Genomic DNA, 26,859 nt, shown 5'->3' with positions numbered 1-26,859 from the left:
GCTGCAGCTGTCTGGCAGGCGGCACACCAGTGACAGCGTATGACGCACGCGCACGAGGGATCCTTACGGCTGTGAATCGAAAGTTTGGACGTGTTTTTCGTGTTTGAGTTGCACGGAGGAACGTAAAGGCGAATACACGGTAGGCTGTCGATTTTAAGTGTATACAAAATGTCAATAAGGGAGCTGTTGCGTCGTTTCCCTCATATTGCGTTCATGTCCTGCGCGTTCAGAGCGGAAATCTCCCCAGCTTGCATACTGAGTTGTCAGAGATGAATGATGGAAGTGCTAAGGAAGTCTATAACAATAATGCATCTTGACGCATTGGTGTTCTTAGAGAGTTTCTTAGTTTTTGACTTAAAAAGATCTAGGAAAATTAATGTGACAAACTCTGTCCAAAAAAAGTCATATTGCGCCCTCTGTTGGATAAACAGTAGCTATGCAGGTGATACTGAGCTGCATCCCATAAATAAGGTTTGGGTTTTTACATATTTAGACAAGCAGACATTTGATCTTCTAAGAAATGCTCAGTGATCAGCGATTATGTTTTTTTCCTCCTTCGGCTGATACACCTTTTTGGGATTGCTGCTATGGTGATAAAAAGCAGCATCAGTCTCCATCTCACCCGGTCCATATCCTCTTCTGTCACACCAACCCTTCTTGACTTCATCCATGAATCTTCTCGGTGGTGTTCCTTTTTTCCTTGTGCCTTGCAACTCAATATTAAAGTATATAGTAAATGGACTGGCACTTGTATAGTGCCTTTCTATTTAATTTGAACATGCAAAGCGGTTTCTACTTCAAGTCTAACACCCCTGTGCATACAGTGTTTTTATCAATAACTAAGCAATTTTATTTAACACTCACACTTCGATGGATCCAATGCCAATACTGAAGGATACTTCGACAGGTACTTCCAGATTTTTTTTTTTTTAAAGAATAAACAAGAAAAGTAATAGGTGGAAATGTAATTATTTAACTCTGTGGTCAAAGAAGGCTTCAATATGGCCTCTCAAAAATGTTTTGGATATCTATGATTCAAGGGAGGAATTTTTATATTTAATGCTTAAATGTTTATTTCTAAGCTATCTGAAAGAACAAATAAATAATTCCAGGATGCCCAAATGCAAAATGTAAAAAGAAGTTTCCAAGAGAATCCCAAAAAAGGTTCTTAATAACTTTTGCAGCTGGTTAAGTCCAAGATTACATCATTTGACGTGTATTAGAAGCATACCAAAAAAAGCCTTTGTTGATGGAACATCAGAGCAGAACTTCAGCAATAGTGAGCTCTGGACAAAGTGTCAGAGATGGCACTGTTTGGCAGCAGTAAGAACACATATTTCTTTCAGACAGAAAACCTTTCACCAACTGTGAGACACAATGGCAGAAACATTATAGATTGCAGTTGCGTCATTTCCTTCAGGGCTGGTCAGTAAGCAGACACTGATGCAGTTGAGGTTAAAGCAAAAGTAGTTCTTTCAACTGGAAAATAATTCTAAACACACTAACAAATTAAAAATTAAAGATGCAACACAGAAACAAAAACAGATTATAATCCCATTAACATGGGGCAGCTTTTTGGTAGTCTTGTCTTGGTGTTCTTTCATTTTTCCTTTTTTAACTATGTGCGGGTCAAATATATAGGACACCAGCTTTACCTTTCTGCCATCAACTTTGCTGCACTCACTGCCCACAGCAAATACGAGCATGCACTAAAATTTCCCTGGAATTGAGTAGAAGAAAAACAAAGGACGTTTGACATTTTTCACTGTGACATCAAAATTTCAACTCTAAATGGGTTGATCCAACAAGATGGGTGGCAGAGCATCAAGAAACACCTGCTGTTACCTGCTGATGCACATCTCTTTATATTTTAGTTTGAATAAATGGCTCAGCAGCAGAGGCTACATTCAAACCTGTGTTGGACATGGCTTTTCTACCAGGAACAACAGTATTTACTCTATTTAAGACAGTGCCCTAACTACTGCCAATGCTTTATCCAACAAAACAACCCATCCACCTTGTCACCTATACAAACAGTGGGTGGGTTAACATATATTCACTATCAGCTATCAGTACACTGAGAACTGAAAAAACGCAGTTTATTTCTATCAGACATACACTTTCCCCAACATTATCTCCTCATTCCATGTATTGGATATCAGTTTGGGGCATTGAAACTTGCCAAGAACAAACAATTAACTTGTAGATACAAGTGACGTTCCCAATGTGCAGCAGTGAATGGAATAACATTGTTACATGAGAGATATTGAGGAAAGAGCCTCTTTGACCTACAAATTTCATGGAAGAATGGAGTTTGATTTGCTGACACGTTTAAAAAAAAAGTGGCTCACATGACCAGGGGAAATTTGCATTTTGAGGATGATCAGAAAATGACCAGCTTTCTAATTTTCCCCCCCAAAGATCAACAATGAAGAACTCTGCCCACCTCACTATCAAGGGCAAATTCCATATTCTGCACCCCCAATCACTCATTCAAAAGCTGAAATCAGAGCTCTTCCACAACAGACATTCCAAGTTGACAATTTTATATAAAGATCATTTATAACTTTACCATAAAATTCAGTTGTACACCTCTCATACTGTAATAATCATTAAACAGCCTTATCAGCTCTAACAGGATTGCACCATGACATTATATTCAACCCCATACACTACACTTTCTCGGATGAGAACAACCCAAAGAAGTCTTTTCTTTGCAAACTCCTTGTTGACCTGGACTGAGAACCTTCACAGACAACCCCATGGTGTCAACAACCCATCACCTGTTTCATTGTCAGCGTGTCACTGATCCCATCTCCAGCGTCATGTCTTTGCACAGGTTACCCGCTGTCATAGTTTCTGTAGAGCGGGAGTCCTCAGGGGGGCGCTGTTTTAACCACCTCTATATGTGGAGGCCGCCGAAAATTGAGATATGTGACGTAGCAAAATGGGCAGTCCGTGTATACAAGTCTGCGGTCTCATTCATAAGGAGTGTTAAGCGTTAGCAGTCCCCGCCGACAGCCAGCCAGAGTCACATCCTCCTCACAACTGTAAGTTTTGCTGTTCCACACTGACAACAAGGCTTTGTGCGTATTTTCTTTTTCTTAGTGCGTAGCGGCCTCTCATGACACTGTCTTCTTTCTCCGTCTCTCTTCTGTGCTCCTTTGGAATTTGTTGGGGAAAACACAGAGCTACGTGCGCTAGGGGGGGAAATATTACAGGCTAGACAACTGAAATCTGTTACTGTCAATTTGTTGCAGTTCCTTGTCGGCGTAGTGTGTGGAGCTGTGAGGTGTTTGCATGGCGTTCAGGCCATTTTCCTTACCCACTCACACAGCTGTAGGTTTTCTGTGTAGCAGTATGGCCTACAGAAACCTGAGATCAAGTTCGATGTAAGCATCCTGCCTAAACCACTGAAACGGTCCATTGCACTAATAGCTGTTTTAACAGCAGGTTATGGGAATGCATGTCAAAGAGGCCACTACTGCATATCTGTATGAATATAAACATTTCACCTGTCATGACTTTTCTTTCTTTCTTTGTGTTTGGTATTGCTTCTGATGTTAGACTCCCCTGGTGATTCCTGTGTTGTTGTTCCCAACATTTATGTCGGCAAAAGTCCAAATAAAGGCCTTTTATTGGCTATCGCATTATAAAACGCATGTAACTCTGTTATAAAGTAACGCGGACGTGAACCTTAGAGAGCAAATTATTTGATTGCACCAGAAGACACATTTAGTGAAGGGTGTGGGTGTAAATGTCACCTACCTCTGAAGGTCAGCAAAAGCTGGCTTGTGGTGTCCTTGTTGTAGGAGCGTGTTTACATTCATAAACTACAATAAAATACAATTTATAGGACCGAGAGGGTTAATTATTTTTGGATTATAAATAAATAACAGTGTGTTTATGTCCAGGTTACACACTGGTGACCTCATTTCACTTAGACCACGTGGGAGGATATTTGATATAATTTTACACATGTAACCGGCATATGTGGACTTAGATTATGAGCCTGTAAGTGTTCGGTAATGACGGTTGGTTTTATGGGGTGAGTGTGGTGTTTTCAGCCATAATGATAATGCAGACAGTAGTACAGTAACTGCATAAAGACAAGGGGCTAGTTGCAATGGTTGCAAAGACCTAAATGTTTATCGCCGGTTATACGACATCCACAGGAAAGGCTGTGTTTTCAGTGGCTCCTTTGTTACCACATTTGACTGTGCTAGGTTGCACAGGACAATTCGTGAGTACTGTGTTGCCAGTTTAACGCGGTATCTAAGCGGCGCTGTGCTGCGACCTTTCCCCTAGTTTCTGCAGCACAGGGTGGGTCATGTGATGTTGGAAAGTAGCTGGGGGGAGGGGACTGGCTGCTGAAACGCTGCTCTGTGGATGCTGTTCCTTCAGAGGAGTGGAAGAAACGACGTGTCCTGCTTTCAGAGTGCTCTCATTGAATGAAATAAAAGTGGACCCTGTAAAAAAGAAAAGAAAAGGAAAAAAGATAGCAATCCTATAAAAGAAGATGATCTTTGCAGAGAGACATCTCTTTGGAAATAAGGGCTTCATTAATTTAGTTCTGAATCTGTAAAACCTGAATCATGCCAGTCATTTGGAGGTTTATTCCATGGTAAATTTATGACAAAGCAGAGGATCTGTGTATTAGAAGAATTATTTGAGGAAGTCTCATAAAGTATGTTTAAAATATAACAGAATTTGTGCACAACTTGTCCAGTTCATTCATGTTTCCTCTAACCCAATAGAGCATTTTTAATTCAATTGCTTTCTGTTTGTAGCAAGAAACAGTTAAATCTAGATAAAAATATATCCGCAGAGCTAGCTACTGGTTCTCATTTGTTCATAAAAAACATCATCATATTAATTGTTTTCTTGGTTGCCTCATAAATATACAAACTACAAAGACCAATGGAGTCTTTGATAGTAGGTAAGCTGGAAGACCCACTTGTTCAAATACAATAGACCAGACATTGCTTTGATCAAGGTTACTTCCCAGTGTTGCTTTTTACTGAGACAAGTTAGTTTCAATTTTTTCCAAAACTAATGGGTGGGGCAGATAATTATGGTAACTGAAAAGATTCACTTTATTTATTTATGCAGCCATATTTTGACTAGGCTTGACGGTTTTAAAACAAGACAGACCTCATGCCAAACATCAGTTATGTTGGATTACCCGTATAACCAGTTCAGACATTTGTAAGGGTCACTTACCTGTGTGTGGCCTCTGGTGTCACTTTGCAGGAGCCTGTTTAGTTAAAAACATACACTTAATTTTCATTTTGTGAAGGATGCTAATTCAATCACAATGGTTGCTAAATGGGATACACAATTTTTTATGATCCTTACCAAGCTGTGCCCATTGTGAAGCCTTTCGAATGCAAAAAAAAAAATAATAATTAAAAAAGATTTGTGCTTTAGTCACAATTTCTATTCTAGAAATATTTGTGTCGGTGCTTCTTCATATGACAGATGGATTGCTTTGTGCTTGTGTGCATGACTGCTCCACATTTAAAACTAGCACTAGTTTTGCCTTTGAACCTAGATTGTGTGAGTGACTTTGCAGGTGTCAGTGAAACTGCATTCAGCTGTTTTAAAAAATCAAAAGCAACCCTTTTAACCCTGTGGCTGATTCCATCCAGATAAATAGATTACATCTAAAAATGGTAGATAATCGGCAGTGTTGGACAATTGCTTTCAAGACACTGATAAAAGATGAGGGATAGTTCTGATATTTGCCTTACACCAATCATTCACAGCCTTATCTAGAGATCAGTATGCTGTGTTGAACCTTGTAGTGTGTGACCAATCTTGAAGTTAATATCTGTGTAAAGCTTTGTGAAGAAGAGATTGTATAGGAACAAGAATGAAGATTTAGATCAGGTGTTGATTGACGTGCTCCTTAAATCTTTAATGTTTGGCATAAACTTTATTCAGAGTTTCACTTTGCTAATGCTACTATTTGCTCTTACTGTCCTCAGTGACCCTATACATCAGTAGCTACCATGGCAGAAGCCCACCAGGCGGTGGCCTTTCAGTTCACAGTCACCCCTGAAGGCATTGATCTACACCTGTCCCATGAGGCTCTTCGCCAGGTCTACCTTTCTGGCATCCACTCCTGGAAGAAAAGATTTGTTCGCTTCAAGGTGGGAGGCATTAAACTAACCGGAGAGTAAAGTTCAGAGGTTTTATATATAGTAATGGCTATGCACACAACATTACAGCTCTTTTCTGTTTAACATTACAAGATCCCAAGTAATGCTTTGTTGTTTGTTGGTTGCTCACACTAGAAGGTCATACACTCTCACACAAACAGTCAGCTGTGACACTAACCTTCCTGCATGTTCTTTGTGTCCTAGCCTTTGGCCTAGTTATCTGTTTACACACCGCCATAGTGAATGACTCAAACCCAAAGACCTGCTAGCATTTTCGCACATTCCTCTTTTGTTTCATGTCTGTAATTAATGATTTGTCACATGTATCCTCATGACTCATGATAACATGTTATGAAGTAATTTAATTTTCTCTCCTTGGCCCTATATGATCCCTTTAATCCCCAATTTGACTTACATTTCCACAGAATGGGATAATGACTGGTGTGTACCCGGGCAGCCCAGCTGGGTTCTCCATAGTGGTTGGGTCCTACATGGCTTACAATAAATTTAAACAGCTGGATCCATCTTTGGGGCTGTTTACCAAGCTGGGTCAACATATACCCATCAGGTAAGCTGATCCCACGAGGTGACATCCTGCTATGATGTGACTTTTTGTACATTTTTTTTCCTATTAAAAAAAAAAAACTTTTATTAGTGTTTTCTAAAGTAGATGTTTCTAAGTGTAACCCTAACTACCATGGACATTTGTTTACATAATGGCACAGTGATAAGTGAGAAAGCAGCTAAACAAATGCAGTGGGAATTAGCCAGGTGTTGTTTGGCTAGAAGCAGATATCTTGCCAGATGTGTTGGCAATGGAGTGTGTTTGACTCATACTTAAAGATGTTACAACATTTGCAATAATGTGCATGCTTCATGCAGGTCTGTGTGTTAAATTAGTCTGTAAACTAGTCACATTTTCTTCCAGCTACCTGCCACAACTGATTTTATTATTTGCCAACAATGTTGATCATGTTTAGTAATACTGTGCAAACACGTCTTGAACACGCAAAGCCTTTAATATTTTTCTTATCAACAGTGCTATGAAGTCAAGTCGGCTGTTTTTTGATGGTGGTTTTTTTAGTTTGTTGAAGAATGTCTGAAAAATTAAGAGTATTGGAAACTTCTTTTTTGTTGTAGTAATAAGTACAACCTGTTGGTGTTAAAATGTTTGAAACCTTTAAGTCACAAATACAGAAAGATATACTGCATGATCAAATCTGTCCTCTTTAACCTTGGCTACACTACGTAACAGCGGTTTAGGACTTTACTGCTGACAGTAAATTCATCAAAATGTTTTAGTCCTCCTATCAGAGTAAATAACATACATCATTTATCAGTCATGATTCAGTCTGTCTTTGCTGACTTTGGACTTTGCCAAGTCGGGAAGTAGCTGTGTGACAGTAATTGACCCATGTTTTCACTATGCTGTTGTAGTGTAGAGCAGTCATAGATTGCTCATTTGGCCAAGGTTGATAATTAATTGTTTATGTAATGACTTTGAACATCATAGCACTTTACTTATTCCTTCAGTCAGATTACTAACTTACAAAAACATGCTGAGATTTGTAAAGCCCCATTAAGCAAAACCATAATTTGTGTCCACTCTGCAGTTAAATGTTAACATTATATTGTCTTCCCTCCTGTTTCGTTCTCTGTCCACAGCCGATATATGTCCACAGACAGCCAGCGGATAGTCGGAGGAATTCTAGTGGGCACAAGCCTGTGGGTTACCATAATAATGATTATGAGAACTGTCCTCAAGTCCTTGCTGTCATGGCATGGATGGATGCAAGAACGTCATGGCTCCTTGTCCTGGTCGAGTCGCATTTGGATGGTGAGACAATGTGTTCCATTGTTCCAGTCACTGAAGAGGAGCTAATTGGTGGAATGTCGTAGAGATAGACCTTATTTCCTTAAATACACAATGCTTTTTTTGCAACAGTGTTATTAAGCACTTGTGAGTGTGTTCACTGGTCATATGCTGAATTAAATGTTCCACATTAAACAGGGCTGAGGTTTTATACTATATTTTAAACATTATTATAATCGTGTGTGCTTGTTTTACTTATAAGATGAATTCTATACAGCAGATCGTTATTGCTAAATTATAATCTTATTATGGTTCAAAAATTAGTCACTTGCTATGTCAGTTAGGTCCAGGTAGAGATACAGTGCAATTCTTGTGGATGCCATTCTCAAAGTGCTACCTGTGTCCTTTTGTTATTTACTGCTGGTTATGTCTTTGGACTTTGCCTCGTACCTTGCTGGTTTCCAGGTGAAACAAAAACATCACTTCAAACTGCCTTATCTGCTCTGCTTGTCCAGGTTCTGGTGAAGGTGTTCTCTGGCCGAAAACCAATGCTGTACAGTTTCCAGAACTCCCTGCCACGACTACCTGTTCCTTCTATCAAGGACACCTGCGAAAGGGTAATTTCTTATCTGGTGTTTTTATTTATGATAATGCTGATAAAGGTCCTAAGCTTTGGACTGGCACCAAAGTTGCATTTTGAAGAGCAAAAAACTTCTAGGTTTTCATTGAGGAAACCAGTTAAGATAAAAAAAAAAACATGCAATAAACTAGAACTGCATATAAACAAAAAGCCTTAAAGATACTGATTTAAATTCATTTACACATTCCATCAGGCCAGCTTTCTTTTAGTCTTTTGACTCTGTGGTACAAGACAGTGACTGAAAATTGACGTCCTTCTTGCCTGTGATTGTCTGTCTGAAAGACACTGTGTGCTGCATATTTTTTCCTGCCCTTTGTGCTCCTTGTTAAAAGTCAGATACTCTTTGCTTCACTCTTTCTTCCTTGATTTTTCTGGTGTTTTCAGTACTTGGAGTCAGTGCGCCCACTGATGGATGATCAGCAGTTTGAACGAATGAAAGGCCTGACTCAAGACTTTGAGAAGAATCTGGGTCCCAGGCTGCAGTGGTACCTTAAGCTTAAGTCCTGGTGGGCGTCCAACTATGTGAGTTCCTCTTCTCTGATTTTTCACACTGTCATGATTCTTAGGTCAGTCTTACCCTGAAAAGCAATGCATTGAAAACTTCTGTTTGTCCCCCCCCTTCTCTCTGCCTGTCACAGGTCAGTGACTGGTGGGAAGAGTATATTTACCTGAGAGGCCGTGGACCTATCATGGTGAACAGTAACTATTATGCCATGGTAAGACAACTCCACCTCTGTGTCTGTTTGGTAATAGTGAGGTAGTTTCCTCACGATGGTCTGAATGTTTGAAGGCATGTTGTGTGTGTTTTTTTTTTTTTTTTCTGACACCAAAAGCTCCAATTTGAGCAGTTTTCATTTTAACGTGACCCGTTTATCACCACTTTGACCCCCAAAAGTGTGGATGGTTGTAAATTACATACAAAGCCTTTTAGTCTTTTAACTCTTTGTGTGTGATCTTGAAGTTTTTGTCACTAGAGTTGCACAGTAATCAGCAGTTATCTTGTGACATACTTTTTTTTTTCTTTTACAACATTGTGAGATAATTAACACAAACACTCGAGCAGCTTCACAGCACTATCTGCAAAACAAAACTCAACATTTGAGACTAATTTATTTATTGCTACTATATATATATACTGGATAAGAACAGCACAAATAACAAAAAGCTGAGTTTATGAGTTTGAATGAATGTAACAAACACTTTCAGTTTGTTTCTACGTGTGAACTAACAATTTAACTCAACTGTCTTCCTTTAACTTTGATTTGAATTCATATTTAGCTTTTGAATGAGAGTATTTCTGTGCTACAGACATACTCTAATTTATAGCTTAGTGTTTAATACCTTCAAATTTTTCTATGTACCCTTATGATATGCATTCTGCAACATTAACCCTCATGTGTCCATGAGTAATAATATACTTTATTATAATTTCTCAGGGCAACTTACAGCTGAAGTCTTGTAGTCTTGGAGTTAAAGACGTCAAGTCTTCAGAGTCCTGGCAGCCAATCACCTAATTACAGTGTCTGTACTTTGTGGATGGGTTGACTGGCCGAGATCTGTGTTAGATTTGTGATCATCAACCCAGTGAACTCTCCAGAATGACTGGTCACTGCAGTGTCTGCGTAAATCTAAACCTCCCTTTTTTGTCCGTATCAGTGAGAAAGTCAGGTCACTGCAAATGTCTCAGTTGTGTGCAGTTGTTAATCGTAAATCTGTCACTAAAACCGGAACAAAAATGGATCCATGCTCTTGCTTATGAACCCTCTTTATACTCTATGCAAATTGTCTTTGACCAAAATAACTACAATGAATCAATGACCAGGTCACATTTGTGTCAATTCTAATTTCTACCTGTTGTAAAAACAACACATTATCTGAGGTTTAATTTAAACTAGCTGCAGACTTCAAGTGCAAAAATCAATTTGCAGACTGAGTTGTAAGATCCAGATCACACCTAAGATCATTTTCTTTGGATTTTCTTTTTTAAGACAATGCAGTATGAACATTTTCTCATCATCTGACATACCTCTCAACTAATGCACTGTCACAACTCCAGTGTGTCCAAAAATTAAAACCACACGTGCTGTCAGATGTATAGTTTAGTGGATAACACATTCGGCTAACATTTCGAAAAGTCTATGGTTTGAGACAAGTCGAAGCGCAAATTGCTGAGAGGGTTGGAAAGGAAAGGCATCTAGCGAAAAAAATTGTCAGATGTGTAGATTATTCTCTTGTGGAGAGCCTTTGTGAGTAAGAGAGCAAGAAGGAAGGAGTTTCTATACTGTCCCTGTTCCCAGATCAGCCACCAGTCTTTAGTCTTACATATTTGAAAGACTAACGGTGCTACAACAGGTTAAAACAAAACAGAGCTGCAAATGTTTATGGTATCGTTGTAATATTTAGAACAACATATTACTCAATAAATTAATCAGCTATCAAAAGTACAAGTGCACAGGTTTAGATAAGACGTTGGCAACAAGTTTGTCTCTTGCTTAATGTTATCTATCGGTGGAACTAAATTAGTTATAAGATGTCAACAATAACAATGCCAAGAATTTACCACAGGATTCATTGCACCATGGTACACACCTAACTCCACATTGAGTTCACCTTCAAAACTGGTCACACATTTGTGTTTACCAACTATATACTCAGCAAAGATTCAGTTAAAACAAAGCAACAATCTGACTTTTTTACTCCACAGGTTAAATGTGCAGCTTAAATGGTAGTTATTACGTTTCTGTTGCCTCACAAGCTGGAGGAAGATGTGAGAAATTATTACTGATCATCTCTGTTTCTCCAGGATTTCCTGTACGTGTTCCCCACCTCCATCCAGGCTGCCAGGGCAGGTAATGCCATTCATTCTATCATGCTGTACAGGAGAAAACTGGACAGAGCTCAGATCAAACCTGTGAGTATAGAGCTCCTGTGTTTGACTCATTTAATGATTTGTTGAACCATGTGAAGCGTACATAGTTGTAATATAAATTTCCTATTCATTCACACTGGCTCCATGTAAATATTTAACTCATGCTTTACTGATTAATAGGTATTATCTCAGTGTGTTTGTCTTTTAAGTTTACAATGAAAAGCTGCTTATCTTTTAACGGCCATTTCTTGTGTGCTTTGATGTAAGTTTGTTATCCACAGTCTCACGAATTATTATATTTATACTCTATCACCCTCAGCTTACCATAACTAACCATGCACTGTGCTTTTTGCTTGTTTGTTTGAAGTGCAGTTGTAATTACCAACAATGCAATATCACAGGCATTTTCTAAAAGCTTAGTAAATAAACTAACCCACCCCAGTGCCATTTATTTCCTGCATCTCCTTCAGCCCCTTGCCTTCACCAAGCTGCATGATGCCCAAGTGCAAATTCTTACATTTGCACAGTAGCAAAATATGTTGTGAAAATGCCCACTTACCTTTCGCCAAATCCAACTGTATGCATTTATGCAAAAACCATTGCATGAGCTAGCTCTGTTACAGACTCACACTCGATTGTCTCTGTTTTACTGTTTTGTGCCGGACGCTGCGTTAGATATACTTGCTGGCGAACAAGGTTCCTCTGTGTTCAGCTCAGTGGGAGAGAATGTTTAACACCTCCCGCATCCCCGGTGTGGAGACAGGTAAGAGGAGGGCACGTCTCCGTCGTGCCCTCTCCCCCCTCTACCCTGTGACCCTGGTCATGTTCGTGGCAACAGCCTTTGGAAACCCTGATTACTATACTCATTCTCATCAGCACAGCCCTGTGCCGTTATTGGCTTTAATACATACAAATGTTCAAATTTGTTTAGGTGATACATTATGTCACAATATTCTCAAAGCTTTCAAATTTCTCTTAAAAAATACTGTGCATCAGGGCTTTGCTGGTGGATTTGAGATAGTAAGCCACTGGTTTCTGGACTCTGCTCATGCCTCTTTCCCTGGAAGTCTTCTGAGATCCCCTCTGCTCCTTAAGATTGCTTATCAAACCAATCCTCATCAATCCCACTGCACTTCATCCAGTCTCCTGGTCATGTAGGTGTGTGTCTGCTGCTGCTCTCTCTGGGATTTTAGTAAATTAGTTTGTCATCTCTTTGTGTTTGACTCTCCCCTTTTGCTTTTCAGCTCATGCTCCTACACACTATTCCCATGTGCTCAGCCCAATACGAGCGTATGTTCAACACGACTCGTGTCCCAGGTGTAGAAACAGGTAGAGTTTTTAGCAGTGCCTCCTCTACTCCAACTGTCCTTTTCCTCAGGACATTTGTCCATCAGTTTGAGTTAGAAGTCTGACCTCCATGAATTGATAATGCACGTGTGCTGCTGTGTGCACATTCAAGGACTAATTTGCATCTCACTGAAATATAGTTTAAGGTTTTACAAGACAAACAGTCTTAGATAAATAAATAAAATAAATATATTTTTCATGCAAATAAAATATGCAGAATATGTATTTACTATAATACACAGTTTACAAAAGAATTATAAGAATAATGTTTTCACAATCCTGGAAAAAATTAAGTACACTATTACTGCTGCCATAGGAATTAAAAGGGTTAGTAGTAGACAGGTGCAGTTAATCAAATGTGATTAATTGATCATTAACAAGTGTGAGCACCTCTATAAAGGTAGAACCTGTTGTTTTTTCTGCTTGCTTGTCTGGAATATTCTGGTGTGTGTTAACACAGTCTCACAGTCTTCCCAAGAAAGGGTCTCAGCAAATTAACCCCAAGATAAGACCGTGCAATGGTCTCAGACTCTACTCTTAGTTCACATGTTAAAATTCATGACAGTGCAGTTAGAAAAAGATTGAAAAAGTTTTGTCAGGACCCAAATAGAGCTGTACATTAATAAAACAAACCACAATTAACTAAAACAATGCTGTCAAAAACAGTGGGCTAACCATGGGACGTATTTATTTGTTTTAAAGGAAATGACTTTACCTGTTTTTAAAATGACTTAATTGGAAACCTTATAGAAAAAGGATTAGATTACATTGTTCTGGCCTTGTAAATTGAATTTCTGTAATACATAAAATTATTAGAGACAGCAAACCTTTGCCAAGGCAGCTCACTCTCTGGGGAGTATTTCCTTTTGAGGGAAAAGTATTATACTTTGTGTAATTTATATTCATTTTGTTTTTTGCTCTTTTTAAACATACTTTAAGAAATTCATTGAAGTAAAGCAGAAAAAATCATTATGTGTTTACTTTGATTACACAAACATTATGTAAGAGCAGGTAATACTTGACAGTAATTGATTTGTCAATAAAAAAATCAATACCTTGAGTTATTATATAACATTATACTACAGTAAATTTCCAGCTAACTGGGGTAGGTCATTCTCGTTTTCATGGCAATACTTTAAAAATATGTCACGTTTTAGGGTCAAATTGATTGAAAGACAGATGTGAAATATAAACGTGAGATCAAAGGCCAAATTTGACATATTTGGTTGTAAACTACAGTGGCTTGCAAATATTTGATATGAACTTTTTCCATTTTGTCACAGGTTTTCAATGGTGTACACGATGGAATGAAAATCATACATGATTCCAAATATAAACAGCCCTCTGAGTCAATACTTTGTAGAACCACCTTTTGCTGCAATCAACTGCCAGTCTTTTAGGGTATGTTTCTACCAGCTTTGCACATCTATAGACTGAAATCCTTGCCCATTCTTTCTTTGCAAAACAGCTCCAGCTCAGTCAGATTAGATGGACAGCGGATCTTGTCTCAATTGATTTAGACACCAACAGGTCAGGGATAAAGTTATTGAGAAATTTAAAAGCAGGCTTAGGCTACAAAAGATTTCCTAAGCCTTGAACATAAACTGTTCAAGCCATCATCCAGAAATGGAAGGAGTATGGCACAACTGTAAACCTACCAAGACAAGGCCGGTTTTTCAACGAGCTGCAGAGATCTACAGCTCAGGTGGGGAATCTGTCCATAGGACAACTATTAGTCGTGTGCACTGCAAAAGCACTGCCAAAGTTGGCTTTATGGAAGAGTGGCAAGAAGAAAGCCATTGTTAACAGAAAACCATAAGAAGTCCCGTTTACATAGTTTGCCACAAGCCATGTGGGGACACAGCAAACATGTGGAAGAAGGTGCTTTGGTCAGATGAGACCAAATGGAACTTTTGGCCAAAATGCAAAACGCTATGTGTGGTGGAAAACTAACACTGCACATCACTCTGAACACACCATCCCCACTGTCAAATATGGTGGTGGCAGCATCATGCTCTGGGGTGCTTCTCTTCAAAGCTGGTCAGAGTTGATGGGAAGATGGATGGAGCCAAATACAGGGCAATCTTGAAGAAAACCTCTTGGAGTCTGTTTGAGACTGGGCGGCGGAGGTTCACCTTCCAGCAGGACAACCACCCTAAACATAAAGCCAGGGCAGCAATGGAATGGTTTAAAACAAAACAATCCATGTGTTAGAATGGCTCATGACTGTGGCAAGATCTGAAAACTGCTGTTCACAAACGCTGTCCATCTAATCTGACTGAGCTGGAGCTGTTTTGCAAAGAAGAATGGGCAAGAATTTCAGTCTGTAGATGTGCAAAGCTGGTAGAGACAGACCCTAAAAGACTTTGCAGCAAAAGGTGGTTCTACAAAGTATTGACTCAGGGGCTGAATAATTACGCACACTCTTCTTTGCAGTTATTTATTTGTAAAAATGTTTGGAATCATGTAATTCTCACGTGTGCACCACTTTGTATTGGACCTGGAATTCCAATAAATTGATTCATGTTTGTGGCTGTAGACAAAACCAATGCCAGGAAAAAGTTTTTAAAACTTTTGCAAGCCACTGTATAATGTGATATTTAAACCCTATAGGTTTTTCAATATGTTAACAATATAAACCACGCCTGTAAGAATCATAGTTTCTAAATTTTAAGGCTTTTTGGCAATTTTTGACCAATAAGTAGTTAAGTTGACGTTAAAGACCTCAATGAATATAATCCAAATGTTATTGGATTGTTAACATGACCCCACTCGGCATCCTTACAAAGGTTTATCAGAATTCATTCCAAACTTTTTCAGCTGCCGTGTTTACAGGCACAATGACGTGCACGCAACTACGAAAACATAAGCTTCTTAGAAGAGGTAAAAATCCTCTAATCAAGATGATGAGCAGTTAAGTTTAAAAACTCAAACCTGAAAGACTCGAGGCCAAGACCTCGAGCTGTGACATAATTTAAATGTACAATAATAATAAATTGTGTCGTTTAGCAGGCATATGGGACCCAACAGAAGGTATTTAACGCTAACTTTTTAGATTGAAGGCATTTAAAAAATAGACAAATGTAGTGTGCTTTTAAAAATAAATTTAATAAAATAAGGCTGTATTAAGTGTCTTTGTAAGCGGAAAGATCTGAGTTGCTGCGGTGACTAGAATGGCTTTCCAATTCAGCCCTGTGGTATACTGGGCCCAGAATACTCATACTGATGGAGGTCCTTACTATAAGAAAGCACAGTAGGCTAAATATTATTATTTGGCTTGTTCTTGGTGTAAGTATTTGTTTCCCTTTATCCTACCGGTACCAAGTGCAATGCTTGTTTGAGTGCTCAAGCTCCAAATTTGTAGTAAAATAACACAGTAGCAATGAGAGTATGCAAATAAAGCTTTGAAACTGGCTTCCCTCATTTGTTCACATTGTTGCTCAAACAAGCATTGTGTTCCCAACTACATTCTTGTTCCCAGTCCTTCCCTTTTTCATCCCACTTGCTGCACTCCTCATTTCAACCCGCCTTAGTTTTTGAATTGTGTAAATGAATTATGTTTTTCTTTAAAAGAAAACTGTATATCACATCTTTTTACTTCTGGGGCAAATTACTGTTTACCAACTTCTGTATTGCTACCAGAAATAAAATAATGCAACATCCATTTGATATTTTATATTTGTATAATTATTTCTCCTTTTTCATAAAGATCTTGGCATTAAAAAAACACGTGTTTCTGATTAGAAACACAAGTCACTCACATGATATGTGGTATGCAAGTCCTTTTATTTAAAAAGAAAAAATCCACAACGCATGTACAAATATAAATATACCCTCCTCCCCCACAACCACAGATTTTCTTCAACTGTCTTTCTTGTTTTCCTGTTTTTTCTCTTCCTGTCATTGTTCTTTCTCCAATAGACACCCTTCAGCATGTGAACGAGAGCAAACACATAGTTGTGTACCATAAGGGACGTTACTTCAAGGTGTGGATGTTTTATGATGGGCGGCTGCTGTTGCCACGGGAGATCGAGCAGCAGATGGAGCGGATCTTGGCAGACAAGTCGGAGCCCTTGCCAGGAGAGGAGAGACTAGCAGCACTTACTGCAGGGGATAGGTGAGTTTCATTGCAGAATAAGCTGGAGCCAGGATTGATGAGGCCACACAATTTTACTTTTTAATCTGTAGCATGACAGGAAGTACAGAAATGTAGGCTATGCGTGGAAATTTACAGTGGTCATAGGCTGAATCAGTGAGTTTGGTATAGAACTTAAATGTTATTGCATATTTAGAAAAATATATTTGAGAAATTAAAAATGTGACTAAATTAATAAAAAAAATGGTATTTGGAATAAAGAAAATAAACCTGACATCAAAGAGACATTAAAGTCATGTTAAAATAGGCTAATAATATGGGCCCTGGGCATGTATCATATTTAAAGCATGGCAACAAGACTAACCATGCACTCTTCTTTTTTTTTTTTTTTGTTTGAAGTGCAACTGTAATTAATTAAATTAAAAGCAATATCACAAACATGTTCTAAAAGCTAAATAAAAAAAAGTTTTTAGGGAGTAGTAAAGGGTGTGGTATTGACGGCTCACTGTTTTCCCATACTGAGGAAGAAAAATGTACACCTGTTTGTGTAACATACGTAAAGAAATCTTTCTAAAACTACTGTAAAGTAGCAAAAATGTCACTTAGCTCCAGCTTCTATATGCTTTGTGTTAGAAAGATTAAAAGAACATATTTTACACTCACGCAGTTATGTCTATGCTGTACTTTTTGAACATATTTTGTGTTTTTAATTTGTTAGAACACCGTGGGCAAAGGCCCGTGAGTCGTTCTTCAGCCGTGGAAAGAACAAGCAGTCTCTGGATGCCGTAGAAAAGGCAGCCTTCTTCTTGACCCTCGATGACACAGAGCAGCGTTACGATGCAAAAAACCCAGTGAAGTCTCTGGACATTTATGCCAAGTCCCTGCTCCATGGAAAATGCTACGACAGGTGGACATAAACTTTATAGATTTTATGGCCAATTTTCAGTAGGTTTGTGGCATTAACCTGTTTGCAAATTTAACCTAATAATATTTTGTAATCCTTCAGGTGGTTTGATAAGTCCCTTAATATGATAGTTTACAAGAATGGTACGATGGGACTGAATGCAGAGCATTCCTGGGCTGATGCTCCGATTGTTGGCCATCTGTGGGAGGTAAGTCACTGGTTTTGTGGAAAAAAGTAAATACGGTATCTCGTAATATCACGAGAAATATTATATAGTTAAGGCTGTAAATATTTAGGCACTAGTTTTGTAATTTTAACTCTACACCACCACAGATCAAAAAAACCAGAGCAAAAACTTTAGAAGTAACAAAACCAACAGAATGATGCATTCATGTGTTAGTAAATGAGTAATTTACTGGTCAGCAACACCAAAACACCTGGACGACTACTAAAGACAACCAGTACAGCCAAGTCAGGAGGTAGGCGTGTTATTGTCAAAGTCTACCATCTAAAGATGCCTTCATGCTTAACTTGTACCAGAATGATGGGAAGAATGGGAAGTATGGAGAAAGAGAGAAACAGTTTATGACCTGTATACTGTTTTATCTGTCAGATATGTTTGAGACATGGGCATGGACATGGGTATGTATGGCAGCCAGTGGAACAGGGTTACCTGACTGCCGAATTCAGCATGCCCAGGATACCTTTCCGTTATCTGGATTCACTTACCCTAAGCCTTGGCAATCAGGATAAGCGGTCACATGAAGCTGGTTATCAGCTTGTGGTGCTGTTGGCAGCATCTAACCAATCTAAGAGTCATCATATGATTATTCTTCTACAGAAAATGATCCCTATGAGTGTCATCTACAAACTTACTACAAATAGCTGTTTTCTAATAGCTGCAATTCCAGTAGTGTAAAAGAGACCTAGCAGCAGATTAGAATAAAGCAGAAGAACATTTTCTAAATCAACAGATTAATGCATGGACATTCCTGTGACGCACAGTTTGTGCTTTGTTCAGTGGTTTAATTAAGGTTTAACAAGCTGCATATATAAAATGTATAACCCCAGCAGAGAATCTATATCACACTTAAAGCATGCTGTAAATAAAAGAATAAGTGCTTCCAGATGATGGAGTCGCTGCAGACTGCAGTGATGTTTGGCAGTAAAGTTTGAATATGAAAACAAATTTCAAACAAAGGCTTAGTCTACATGCAAATTTGATATGTCCTTAGAAAAAGAAATAATTGCGAAACTGTTGCCAACAAAGTTGCGTCTGAATTCATTGCTGATGCTCATCAGGGAAACAGACTTTAGATGCTACTGAAACACTTTAGACCCTCCTACACTCCCCGCACTGTCCAAGGGACTTCTAGGAATGGTGACGCTATTTTCTGAAGAAAATTGGTCAGTAGGTGGTGATTTCATACCTGCTGGTCTGGAACAGTTCACAGCATAAGTTACCATGGCAATATACCCTGCAAGAAGTGAACCACCTTTGTAGTGCTGCTTTGTATTACAGGCCGTAGATCTCAACTTAATAGAGCGTGCTTTTAAGCAAGCAAGCAGCATCTGAAGGTTACTGCTGCAGTAAATGCCTAACACAGCATCTTAAGTGACTGACTCATTTAATTATTTACTGATTTTTTTTATCCAAGTGTTAAAAAGGATTGTTTAATTTAAAATCGGTGTACGTGGTGATGTACAGAAGCAAAATTGCAAGAAGAAACTCCAAGCAAAACAGCAGAAACTTTAAGTGAGATGAGTTAAAGTTTTGACTCTCTTGCAGCATGTACTTTCCATGGATCCCAAGCTGGGATACACTGAGGATGGTCACTGCGTTGGGAAGCCTCATCCTAACCTGCCCGGCCCTCAAAGGCTGCAGTGGACCATCCCTGCTGAGGTAGAAAATCTTTTACTTTGCACCATAATTTTATATTAACAGAACTTGGATTCCCTCTTGTGGTAGCATAAGCTAAGTACACCAGAGTTGGAATTTAATTAACTATATAGATGTTTGTTTTTTGGATGTTATTTTTTGGATTTAAATAGCTTCTCTAATTAATCTAATAATTTCATAATCTTGACTTTTCTTCATAAAATGCATCGTAAATATATATTTTTTTCTCAGTAAAACATACATTTATGTCCCCCTTATTCCTCTAGTGCCAGGAGGCCATCGAGAGTTCTTTGACAGTAGCCAGAGCTCTGGCGGACGATGTTGACTGTCACATTATCCCCTTCACTGACTTTGGAAAGGGGCTGATTAAGAAGTGCCGCACCAGTCCCGATGCCTTCATCCAGATTGCCCTGCAGCTGGCCCATTACAGAGTAAATTCCCGCATCCCACCATTTTGTCTTCCTGTTTATTTCCTTATCTGAAATAATGTTTTTATATTACAGAAAATATTATAAAATCAATCTCATATTTAAAAGTGTAGATGTAACTTCTCAGAAGCCAGTGGTTTCCAGCCACATGCAATTAAATTAAGTTCCAGCAGAGGGCAGTCACAACTAGCTGGCCAGCATAGATTTGTAGGCAGTCAACCAGTGTTTAGTGGATTTAATAGTGAATTAAAGGTTTTCATTTTTAATTATTCTTTTTGCACTTTAATTAATAATATGACACACAACATATTACATTTTACTGAATTAGTGTTCCTTTATACCTTTTATTTGTTTATCAATCACCTTATGCTAATGAACGTTGGTGTTGCAGGTTAGTTGTGGTATGTTGGTCACACCATTATAATTAATAGCTAATAATAATAATAATGATGCATAAAGCTCCTAAAAGCCGTAGGCATTTGTAATCATTTCTACTGTTAACACATTAAAAATTTACAAAACAATCTACGGTGTTTTCTCTTTTTGATTCTAATGTACTCTCTCAACAGGACAAAGGGAAGTTTTGCCTGACTTATGAAGCCTCCATGACTCGTATGTTCAGGGAAGGTCGAACAGAAACTGTGCGCTCCTGCACCATAGAGACTTGTGCCTTTGTTCGTGCCATGGTCGGAGATGAGACAGTAAGTCCTGGCGACACCCCACCTTTAATTTATGTGTTACCAATTTTTTTTTACTTATTGTTTTTTCACTTTATTATTGCTATCGTGTTATTAAACTCTTTGTCATATTTCACTTTTATTCCTTTCGTATTTCTTTCTACAGAGAGAAGAGCGTCTCAGGTTGCTCAAGCTGGCAGCAGAAAAACACCAAAACTTGTACCGTTTGGCAATGACAGGACAGGGCATCGATCGCCACCTTTTCTGCCTCTATGTGGTTTCCAAATACCTCGGAGAGGATTCACCCTTCCTGAAGGAGGTATGAGCTTGTTTTCACAAGTTTTGTGCGTTACAGGTACTCGAATAATGCCCATAATTGCTCTTATAAACTTTTTTCATGCATAGAAAAGAGTTACGAGCGGACAACCAATTAAATAAAGTGTCTTAATCTGTGAATTTCATAAATCTTTACATTTAGGTCCTGTCTGAGCCATGGAAGCTGTCCACCAGCCAGACTCCTCTGCAGCAGGTTGAGCTGTTTGATCTGGTCAGACACCCAGAATACGTGTCCTCTGGAGGTGGTTTTGGTCCAGTAAGTTGTCCATCAGCTTTCACAGTGTCTTTAACAGCTGTTTTTGTTAGTTTTCCTGCAACAAAACACATAAGGTTGTATAATCCATCTGCCTTAAATTTGGAAAAAAAAGTGGAAATATTAAAGCAATAAAAATGTATTACTGTGTATGGGATAAGCTCAGCGTCTACTCTCTCGCTTTCTTTGCCCACAAGGTGGCTGATGATGGTTATGGCGTCTCCTACATCATTCTTGGTGAGAACCACATCAACTTCCACATCTCCAGCAAACACTCAAGCCCAGAAACTGTAAGTTCACTAATTTTCCATTTTTTGATTCTTCAATGGCCGTTTTAAATGAAAAAGCTTACTGAAATCTTCTTGCATTTCTTTCTTCTTTTGTTTTTTTCTAGGACTCACACCGTTTTGGGACCAACATCAGACAGGCCATGCTGGACATTCTGGGTCTCTTTGAGCTCAACAACAAAGCTGCCAAGTGATGGCTTTGCTGGTGGAAGACTATGAGAAACATATATTCAAAAAAAAGGTTGTACAGAATCACTTGTCGGTTTAGAGGTTATATTTATGTTAATTAATGTTACAAAAATAAGAATGATTGAAAGTCTTTTGGAAGCATTATCGTTAATACGTTTGTGAGGCACTTATGTAAGCTGTATATTTAGGCATAGTGGTGTTGGGTACAGGTAATGAACAGATCAAAGTTGGTTTTGTTTTTTTTCACAAGACTACGTACCGGTGCCTTACTGACCCACTAATGTAAAAAGGGCAGAAAGGGAGTCTGAGATCAAATCTGCATTAACATATTTCAGCTAAACGCTTGTTCAGTGGCATCATCAAATACTTGAATTGCATTTTAAGTTGCATGATGGTGCAATATCTTTATTTCTGTTCCCATCCTATGTGTTAGCTTTGTCCTTAAGTTTCTTTAATGTCTTGCAGTTGCAGCTCCTGAAGCACTGACCAAAGCAGCAAACTTGATGTTGAATTTCATTAAATTTGCATGCTGTGTGTGCTATCCATTATTTCACAATGCCCGGTTTAAAGAGAGGAATATTCTGAATGTTTAGCACCAGTAATTTCACACCGACAGGAGTAAAATAAGGCATCTGTGATTGCAAAAGTTATAAACATTCAGTTTGAATCAGAGTAGCGAGCCTTACATCACTGTAATGTTGAATATCAACACATTGCTACTGTCTTTTCTTATTCCAAGTGCACAGCCAGTGTTTTTGTTCAGGTTTGGCTTCTATGACTCTTATTAAGTGGCGACAAAGGCACATGATTTTTTCTTGTTCGTTGTTTTCATACTCAGGTTTTGCTAACTTGGCCTAGTATCCTAGGGTGCTGGCTACAACACTGAAAACGAGTGCTTTTGCTGACATGTAAATGTGCAACACTAGACGTTGAAATGCAGTACAATGCCAATGTGATTCCAGTGAGACGGTAGGTAGCATAGCGTGAAGTTTGCTGTTGAAGTGATGGTTCGCAAGACAGGGAGGTGTGTGTCTGGATTGAATCTGACAGCGTAAGGCCAACAGTGACTTTACTTCTTTTGTGAGGGGTTGAGGGGGGGAAATCGCCAGTTAACTGTACTTTCGCTCTGTTGCGCACTCCATCTCTGACCCTATCGTTCAAACCTAGAAAATCACATGGTCGGTTTTTGGTCTCTTCAGTAAAGTTGGATATCATTTCTTCTCTTCAGCTATTTTTTAAGAAATGCAAGTTTATAGTCATGTATGGGAATGCATTTTTTAAATAATGTATATGTTGTCAGTCCATCATATTTATTTTTTCAGGTTTTAGTTTCCGTATTTTCACACATCTTGGTTATTTGACAGCGGATCGTCACAAACGATGACCCTTAAGTTAAAGTTTTGCTGGTTTAAGAAAAAACATGGACAAAATTCTTCCTTTTCTTTTGTCATGACAGTTTTGTTATCCCAGACTTGTAGTTTTATCTAGACCTCATGTTTACACTGCTGCATGTTTTTGAAGATGAAGCTGTATATGTTTGCCTTTAATTTAAAGAATTGTTAAAAGACAAGCAGCTGATATACCAAACTATGTTTGAACAATAAAGTGAATGTCAGATGGCTGCATCACCTCTGAGGCGTCCCTTTTTGCTTACGCTTAATACATATCTCTCCAAAAACATTTTACTCACCACAGAAAAGCCACTTTGGAGGCTGCGAAACAGTCATTGGAATTGTTCGATTTATGTCTGAAGACATAAATCATCATCAGTTTTTAGAATCAAGTAAAATAAAGACTAATCTGCCTAATTTGCAAAGGCAAAATATTCTTTGTGTATTTATTCCTCAGTATAATTTAGTTTTAAGGAGTTTCTGGAGTAGATTTGCTCATTTTAGTTTAGCTTTTATTTCAGTGTGTAGTCTTTTTGTAGTGTGAGCACTATTGTTGGTGGCTCTCTGAAGTTGCGTGTAATTTACTTTATAAATAACTCAACTACATACAGTCACGGGTCACTTTATTCGGTATACCTGTTCCAGTACTACTTATTAGTGAAACTAATGAATCTAGAGGCTTAATGTGACACAACGCATATTATCTAATGAACCTTTACTGCATGATACAGTATGATCACAGTAAATCGAATTGAAAAGCACATTCAAATGTAGGCCAATTTTTTAGCAAGTATTTTTTTTTCCACTCAGGTGGGAAAAATACTTTCTATATTCTATATTTTTAAATTTCTATATTAAAATTTTGAGCATATTTGATACAGTGTATCAATATTTACTATTATTACTGGCTGGGTATGTAACAGCTCTAATGTTTTCATTCTCCCATTAGACAGCACTAAAACATAGCAGTGCTTTGAGGTAAACCCTGTACACATTCATAAAGGTTTTACTTACTTGTCTCCTATACTGGACATCATACACCACTAGTAGTGCAGGAAAAATGTGTATTCCTCAGCTGGTTGGCGAGGTCAGTTCCTGGAAGTTGCTGGCTGAGGAACGAGGAAACTGGTCACAGAAAGAGCAGTGCATCAAAGCTACTACTACTAATACCAATTAAAAATAGTTATGACAATCAGGGATTTCCAAAAGTTAGTGTGTTTTATCCTTCAGCGACCATGGATAAATAAAGTCATAAAAATGTATGTGTTCCTAAAGTGATATTTTTGTAACCTATTTCAAAATCCCCCCCTAAGCCCAGAGGTCATGTACTTTGCACCATGATGATTGTTTATCCCTTGTTTGCATTTTACTTTAACTGCAACCGTCTCGTCCCCATCTGCATCTAAAGGTCATAGCTATGTTCATCAGCTTTTCTTAGTTCTGACAATTTGTAAACCTCTTGAAACTGGTCTGGTGTGAAAATGAGATCTTTCCTTCCTTAGCTCAGTGTTTACTTAATAAAAAGGAAGCTGGGTGATGGCATTAGCCTGCCATCTGGACAGGTGGTTGAGCTCAAGTGGATGGCACCCAGGAGTCAGTTCCGTCTGAGTGTATTAATAAGTCCCTCCACTAAGGCTGTTCAGGGTGCATTCAACAATTAACCTAAATTAAATTGAAGACATTTAAAGGCATTGCATGGTGACAGATTTCCAAAGAGGGGCAGGCCGGAAGTGATTACCCCCCCAACACACACACACCTCTATGGTACACTCCTCTTGATGTCAACCTGCCTGGACTGATATTTCACGACTCCATTCCCAAAGTCTCTTTGTTCCTCAGTCCAAGAAAACTGTCCCAGCTGTCCCGTCCAAGAAAACTTTTTTTCATGAGGAAAAAAAAGATTTTGCTTTCAAAGCCACTTCTTTGTCTTTTTCAAAAGTGTTTTTTAAAAGCATAAAGTCTGTGCAGACTGTGCATAAAGGAATGTCTGATTAGTATTCTAACAAATGAAAGGACTTTCTTCTCTGCTGAAAATACAAGACCCTCGCTCAATCGATTACAAAACCATGAAGCTTTAACCGCTGGCTTGCGCACAACAAGCTTTTAAATTGTACACCTAATTGGCAAGATGGAAAAGCCATTCACTCGGGAGCAGACATTGAAACCTAAAACCTTGACTTGCAGTTTCTAAAAGTAGACTTTGAGAAAGATCTGTGGCCTCTGCTTGTCACCATGTGCCACTTGCGCCAAAACACCCTCAAAGAAAAGAGGGGAGCCAGCGTTGCCTATCCTGTTTTATAAGCTATTCATGCATGCAGGGGTAGAGATGATTCCATTTTGTCTGGCGGTAATCACTGGCAGTTGTTAACAGCAGAGAATAACATTGTTCTAATTGCTGCTACCGTATGTAGATCATTCGTGTCATTCATGATTTGCGTTTTTGGCAGGACAATTTGTTTTTCCTGCACTGCTCAACAACTTACATAAGGCTTGGTTATGCCCCAAACTAATTGGGTTGAATGTTAAATGTTGATTCACTGACCAAGGAAAAAAAATAAATAAATAATTGGACCTCCTGCTAAATGTTAGTTTAAGGGTGGATGTCTTTGACCGCAGGATTTCTGGCGGGATCTGTACTATTGTTCTGTGAATTAGCATTAAACTGGAACTGATGGTGGGAAATCCACTGTTTAGAATGACGGATCAATATTGAACATATAAAAAATTGATTTATTGTACACACAACTTGAATTCTTGAAACAACTGTCTAGTAACTGAAAATAAGGAACTTTAATATAAAGTTTCTTTAAGGTTTAGAAAAGAAATTAACTCTGTAACCTCTGCTGTCCCTTGGAGGAGAGTCTTCTCAAGTCTCTAACACTGTATCTTCATCACCTCACAAACCATGGAGCCATACTAATATGTCTTGTGAATTTTATCTGGCTGAGAACTGCACCCAGATTTTAAAAAGTGCCACATGAATCTGAGCGATTAAAGTGCGGGTGTAAACGGAGATGGTGAGTTCGGTGGCCGGCTTGGAGGGACTCTGAATGTCTCCGTTCAGCTGCACCTGTCTAACTGCACTAAAGGAGCCGGGACTGGGGCCCCAAGGTGGAGCTCAGCCAAGTGGCAGCAACAGAGGAAGGTAAGGAAACGGAGCTCAGCGGAGGCTGGGCTGAATGTGAGTCCCCTGAGAATCTCTTCCACCGCATACTCGCCAAGGTTATAAATAACTTTTATTAGGTTTACGTGGAATTAGCGCAGATGTTATTTGTCAGTATCTGCTCACAGATATAGACATAGACCTGCTGGCATGAGGAGAAGAAAGAGGGTAAAGGGTTAATATCAGGGCATAAGATCACGCATGTGCAAGATGACATGGAAGACATTTTTTAAAAATAATACATTTGAATTCTGAAATTGAAAAGTGTTAATTTTACATATTTATTATTGTAAAATTAATTTTATTATTATTATTATTCTGTTTATTTTTATTTGTGGTTTTGAGGCATATCCCAGTATCCCTGGCATGTAAAAAAAACAAAACAAACAAACAAAAAAAACA

At 38.6% G+C, this 26,859-nt stretch overlaps 1 protein-coding gene across 4 annotated transcripts; it reads left to right on the top strand.

The window, feature by feature from the left end:
- Window positions 1-4: 4 nt before the first annotated feature.
- cpt1ab (carnitine palmitoyltransferase 1Ab (liver)) lies at window positions 5-23,533 on the top strand. Of its 4 annotated transcripts, XM_031756488.2 has the most exons (20): window positions 2,920-3,050; window positions 5,991-6,155; window positions 6,590-6,732; window positions 7,830-8,001; window positions 8,493-8,594; window positions 9,002-9,139; window positions 9,256-9,333; window positions 11,421-11,528; window positions 12,162-12,249; window positions 16,755-16,950; window positions 17,648-17,836; window positions 17,936-18,041; window positions 19,623-19,736; window positions 20,000-20,164; window positions 20,731-20,862; window positions 21,005-21,157; window positions 21,317-21,430; window positions 21,625-21,717; window positions 21,822-21,955; window positions 22,369-23,533. In XM_031756488.2, the coding sequence occupies exons 2-19, from the start codon at window positions 6,015-6,017 to the stop codon at window positions 21,906-21,908; spliced, it is 2,319 nt and encodes a 772-aa protein (XP_031612348.1). In that variant the 5' UTR covers window positions 2,920-3,050; window positions 5,991-6,014; the 3' UTR covers window positions 21,909-21,955; window positions 22,369-23,533. The 4 variants fall into 4 exon arrangements, with proteins under 4 accessions (XP_031612347.1, XP_031612348.1, XP_031612349.1 ...); XM_031756487.2 differs by lacking the exon at window positions 2,920-3,050 and adding an exon at window positions 5-139 and having other exon boundaries at window positions 21,822-23,533; XM_031756489.2 differs by lacking the exon at window positions 12,162-12,249 and adding an exon at window positions 12,731-12,815 and having other exon boundaries at window positions 21,822-23,533.
- Window positions 23,534-26,859: the final 3,326 nt, after the last annotated feature.

The sequence above is a fragment of the Oreochromis aureus genome, linkage group 7 (genome assembly GCF_013358895.1).
Source record: "Oreochromis aureus strain Israel breed Guangdong linkage group 7, ZZ_aureus, whole genome shotgun sequence".
In the NCBI taxonomy this organism is placed as follows: Eukaryota; Metazoa; Chordata; class Actinopteri; order Cichliformes; family Cichlidae; genus Oreochromis; species Oreochromis aureus.
The sequence above is the reverse complement of the archived record's forward strand: the minus strand, read 5'-3'. Positions and strand labels throughout refer to the sequence as shown.

Bases quoted from the DNA above. Each gene is read 5' to 3' on its own strand.
- cpt1ab (XM_031756487.2), top strand. From the start codon at position 6,015: ATGGCAGAAGCCCACCAGGCGGTGGCCTTTCAGTTCACAGTCACCCCT. The intron at 21,158-21,316 runs GTATGAGCTTGT...CTTTACATTTAG, and splicing joins ATTCACCCTTCCTGAAGGAG to GTCCTGTCTGAGCCATGGAA. The intron at 21,431-21,624 runs GTAAGTTGTCCA...TTTGCCCACAAG, and splicing joins CTGGAGGTGGTTTTGGTCCA to GTGGCTGATGATGGTTATGG.